Genomic DNA, 5,516 nt, shown 5'->3' on the forward strand with positions numbered 1-5,516 from the left:
CAAAAACAAAAACAAAAACACCAAAAACAACACGTAAGTCACCAACGCCTGCAAAGAATGCTACCGGAGTACCATCAGCTGGGGAAAATCCAGTATCAGGTGGGGGTAACCCCGTACCTTGTTCGGGGGATGCAACCAAGACCAAAACGATGGCTGAACTAACAGGGATACCGGTGCTGAATTTGTCTGAGGATGGTGCAGATAAATCAGGATGGAAGTAGAGGAAAAATGGAAAAGATGTGCCGATAATGGAGCCTATTATGGAAGATGAGGAACTGAGTGACGTGCTGCAGTTTACTTCTGAGGACATCAAATCTGAGGTAGACTTCTGGAACACTGCTGTGTATGGTTATATTCTTGGTGCTAACCCACCATGGGAGATGGTTGAGGATTATGTTTACAAAATATGGGATCAATATGATGTGGATAGAGTCTCGTTTATGGAGAATGGTATTTTTTTGGTTAGACTTAAGACGCTTGCACAAAAAGATAACCTGCTGAATTCTGGGCCATATCTTTTTGAAAACATACCTATTATTCTTCGTCCATGGTCAAAGGATGTTGATTTGATTAAGGAGAAGGTGGATAAGGTGCCTGTTTGGGTGAAACTTTATGGCATACCCATTAAGTTTTGGGGTGACTTCCTTCCTAGTATTGCAGGACTGGTGGGTAAATTTGTTAGGAAGGATCTTGCTACACAAGACAAAACCAGACTGAGCTTTGCTCGGGTTATGGTTGAGCTGACTATTGATCAGGTGTTGAAAGAGAAAGTTAGATTTTTGGATGAGGGTGGTCAAGTGGTTGATGTTAGGGTTGAGTATGAATGGAAACCTATGTCCTGCTCTATTTGTAAAGGGTTGGGTCATGGTTCACAACACTGCAGGAAAGCTAAGCCTAAGCCAAAACCAGGTCAACCTAAGATGAAGCCACAAAAAGAATGGTGGCCTGTCTAGAAGCCTGTAGTGAACACTGTTATTGAGCATCCTGCTGCTATATTTACACCTGAGGTTTTTCCTCCTCTAGCTATTATGGTGAAATCCACACCTGCTAGGCATGTCATGAGAATGAGTAGACAGGAGAGCTTTGCAGGGTATAAGGCTAAGGGGGGTTCTGGACCTTTTACCTTTATTGATGCCTTGAACAAACTGGCTACTCCAAAGGGGGGGTAGTGCGAGAATAGAAAAGATCCCCCTCCACTGGTTTTAGATGCATAATATTGGATTCTGGAATGTTAGGGGGCTAAATGATATCAATAAACAGAAAACGGTCAAATGGTTTTTGCAGAATAATGGAATAGCCCTTTTTGGAATTTTAGAAACAAAAATAAAGCCTAGCAAGTTTCTGAATAAGTGCACTAACCTGTGTGAGGGGTGGAGTGTGTCTACTAATAGTAGCTGGCACAAGGGGGGGAGGATTTGGATTTTGGAAGCCCGAGTGTTTTCAGGTTCAGTTCCTTTCCTACAGTGCACAACATATACATATGAAAGTTATATCTAGAACAGATGACAAGGAATTTTTGTTAACTATGATATATGCCTTTAATGGGGTTGAAGAGAGGCTGAGTCTTTGGGAATTTTTGAAGCAGACTGCTATCACCTGTACTGAACCTTGGCTCTGGTTAGGGGATTTCAACACTGTACTGAGTCCAATAGAAAGATTAGGTGGAAGTTCTACAGAAAGGGAAATGGAACAGTTCTAGGAATGTATTTCCTTATGTTGTATGGATGACATTCAAGCCACTGGAGCACTGTATACTTGGTCAAAAAAACAAGTACCACAGGATAGAGTCTACAGTAGGCTGGATAGAGCAATGGGAAATCTTGAATGGATGGAAGTTTATGGTAATTATAATGCTCATTTTCACCCTGAAGGACTGTTTGATCATTGTCCTTGTACTATTGTTGATAGGACAAGTGAAATTAAATGCAGGAGGAACTTTAAATATTTTAATATGTGGGGGCAATCTGAGTTATTCAAGCCTTGTGTTGCAAATGTGTGGAATAGGAAGAAAGATGGGACTAAAATGTTTCAAGTTGTGAAGAAATTAAAGGAGCTGAAACCAGATTTGAAGCAACTTAACAAGCATTGTTTCTCTGACATTGAAACAAGTTTTAATGTGACTGGCATTTTGCTTGAAAAAACCCAAAGAGAGCTGGTGGTTAGGCCTGGGGATGCTGATTTAGTCCAACAGGAATGCCTTGTGGCTCAGGAGGTGAGGGAACTTCAGAGAGCTAGAGATAGCTTTCTAATACAGAAAGCCAAGCTGCAATGGTCACTGGAGGGAGATATCAATACTCCGTATTTTCACAATGCTATGAGGAAACGAGTAATGCAAAATAAAGTACTATGTATTGAGAACCAGCATGGAGTTTTATGTACTGATGGAGCTCAGATACAAGATGCTTTTCTGGAGTACTATCAGGATCTTCTTGGATCTAATAGTCAGGTGGATCATGTGAATATCAATGTTGTTCAGCGTGGGAAATTTTGCACTACTGATCACTGGACCCTGTTGAACACACCTGTTTCTGCTGAGGAAGTTAAAGAGTGTTTGTTTAGCATTCCCAAAGACAAATCTCCTGAGCCTGATGGTTACACAAGCCTGTTTTTCAAAGATGCCTGGGATATAGTAGGGAGTGAGATTTGTGCTGCTATTATAAACTTTTTTGATACTGGCAAGCTTCTAACTCAAATTAATGCCACCTCTATAACTTTGATCCCTAAGATGGATAGACCAACTTCTGTCAAGCACTTCAGGCCAATAGCCTGTTGTAATGTCATGTATAAAACCATCTCAAAATTGTTGTGCAAGAGGTTGGTTGGGGTCCTTCCTGATATAATTAGCAGAAATCAGGGTGCTTTTGTGCATGGTAGAAGTATCCTTGAAAACATACTGATTTGTCAGGACTTGGTAAGGCTATACAATAGGAGTACCTCTTCTCCTAGGTGTATGTTCAAATTGGACCTCCAAAAAGCCTATGACTCTATTGAATGGACTTTTATTGATGAGATGCTGAGTGCAATGAACTTTCCTGATAGGTTTAGGAGCTTGGTGATGACCTGTATTACAACAACCTCCTTTTCTCTGAATTTGAATGGATCTATGTTTGGTTACTTCTCGGGTAAAAGAGGTCTAAGGCAAGGGGACCCAATCTCTCCCTTGCTCTTCACCATCTGTATGGAGTACCTCTCTAGGATTTTGGATTATGCAACTGATAAATGGTTTTTTAGATATCATCCTCTGTGTGGAGCTTTGAGGTTAACCCATCTTCTTTTTGCTGATGATTTATTATTATTTTGTAAAGGAGACACTAGGTCCATTATGTTGCTTTTGAGAGCATTCTCTACTTTTTCTGCAACTTCTGGGCTAAAGGTTAACCCTGCCAAGTCTGAAGTGGTTTTTTGTGGAGTGGATGCTACTGTCAAGAAGGATATTTTACAGGTTTCAGGTTTTAGAGAAGGTCACTTACCATTTAAGTACTTGGGAATTCCTATCCAACCAGGAGGCTATCTAAGCAGGACTGTTCTATTCTGGTGGAGAGAGTTGTGGCAAGACTAAGGAGTATAGGGGCTAAGAAGATGAGCTATGCAGGGAGACTTACCCTGGTTAATTCAGTTTTGAATACTTTACACAATTACTGGGGATCTATCTTCTTGATTCCAAAATCAACTATCAAGAGAATTGAAGCTGTGTGTAGGAACTTTTTCTGGGATGGAGGTACTGAATATAATAGAGCTCCTCTTGTAGCCTGACATACTATATGCACAAGCAAGAAGGAAGGGGGGCTAGGTGTAAAGAATGCTGAACTGTGGAATGCTGCAAGTGTTGGTAAACTAGTGAATTGGATATATACTAAGGCTGATAGACTTTGGGTGCTGTGGGTGGATCATGTTTATTTGAAAGGAAAAGATTGGAATTCATATGAACCTCCTCCTGATTCTAATTGGAACTGGAGGAATATATGTAAAACTAGGAAGTTGATGGCTATGGGATTTGTAGGGGATCAGTGGACTTTGGATGTGAAGGGGTATACTGTGAAGGCTGGGTACCAACTGTTGCAGGGGCAGCACCCTCCTGTACAGTGGTATAAGGAGGTTTGGGATAGCTGGTTTTTACCCAAACACTCTATTATAGGCTGGCTTATTAAGCATGAAGCCTTGAACCTGAGAGATAAACTGCATAGGCTGAATATTTGTGAGAGTAACATGTGTATTATTTGTGAAAAGGAGACATAAACTCACCAGCACTTGTTTACTCAGTGTGAGTATAGCAGAAGTGTGGTGGTACTTCTGGATACGTGGATGAGTAGTGCTCTAAATGGGAATGCACAGGGGCTGCCTAATCTGAAGAACATCTGCAGAATGATGCAGATTACAACATGGTACACTCTGTGGATGGAAAGGAATAAATGCAGGTTTGATCTGGCTGTCAGAAGACCTGAGATTTTGGTGAAGGAGATTAAAAGCTTCATTTGTATGCGTGTGAAAATGATGATGCAGGTGCAGGGGCCTGTTAGTAATGAGCATAGAATTTGGTTGAGATTAAGTGATACTGTTTGACCAATTTAGAAAGGAGATCATTAGCTGTAGAAAATGTAATGACACGATGTAATTGGTTTTGATAATTTAATGAAAAAGCTCACATTTGACCAAAAAAAAATATCAGACCTTGTTTTGTGAATCTCAAACCTTGTTCAGTGAATCTCAGAGCTTGTTGATTTTAAACCACTTATAATGACCAAGTTTCACAAAACAAGCTCTAAGATTCACTGAACAATGTCTGAGATTCACAAGATAAGGCTTTATTTTCGTATACTAATGAACTTACCTCAAAATATTCACTTTTGGTCCATAAACTATCATCGTCCAAGGCACTCAACCACTTCAACACAAAAACTCCACAATCATAACTAGACAAAAAAAAAACAGCAAATGGTTTAAAATCAACAAGTTCAAAATAATAACTATTGATCTGTTAACAAAAAGAAAAAGATACATGCTTACATACCATGTTGTTTGTTGAGGGACTTCGAGATTGACAAATTCTTTCGTGTGCATGAACTCCAAAGATTTATATGACTTCCCCAAAATAGATGAAACATGAGGTAACTGAAAAAGAAAAGGCAATAACAAGATCAATATATATTTTGGAGTATACTTTTAAAAGAAAAGGCAATAACAACAATATTTTGGAAAAAAAAATCATACAAGCTCTTTGGCATGCTTGTTGTCAGGATCCACATTAATATCCCTGCTTGAGTCAAGGATGAAATTTTTTCCCTGGTTTATATCACAGACACAAACCCACCAATGCTCCGGCGGCGTGTTACTATGGAAAGGGATAAAAACCCGAGATAGTAAATGTACAAGACAAACCAAGAGATTAATGCTATAATAAGGAAAATAAGATCCAGGATTCATAAAATAAGGTCAAGGATTCACAAAACAAGTTCACAGACTAAAGTCAAGGAGTTCACAAAATAAGGTCCAGGATTCACAAAACAAGGTCCAGGATT

The 5,516-nt window shown here is 39.6% G+C and overlaps 1 protein-coding gene across 1 annotated transcript; it reads left to right on the top strand.

The window, feature by feature from the left end:
* The first annotated feature begins 248 nt into the window (after positions 1-248).
* LOC141651676 (uncharacterized) lies at positions 249-953 on the top strand. The gene has a single exon (XM_074459376.1). It carries the CDS (start codon positions 249-251, stop codon positions 951-953), a length of 705 nt encoding a protein of 234 aa, XP_074315477.1.
* Positions 954-5,516: the final 4,563 nt, after the last annotated feature.

The sequence above is a fragment of the Silene latifolia genome, chromosome 4, assembly GCF_048544455.1.
Source record: "Silene latifolia isolate original U9 population chromosome 4, ASM4854445v1, whole genome shotgun sequence".
Lineage (NCBI taxonomy): Eukaryota > Viridiplantae > Streptophyta > Magnoliopsida > Caryophyllales > Caryophyllaceae > Silene > Silene latifolia.

Bases quoted from the DNA above. Each gene is read 5' to 3' on its own strand.
- LOC141651676 (XM_074459376.1), top strand. From the start codon at position 249: ATGGAGCCTATTATGGAAGATGAGGAACTGAGTGACGTGCTGCAGTTT.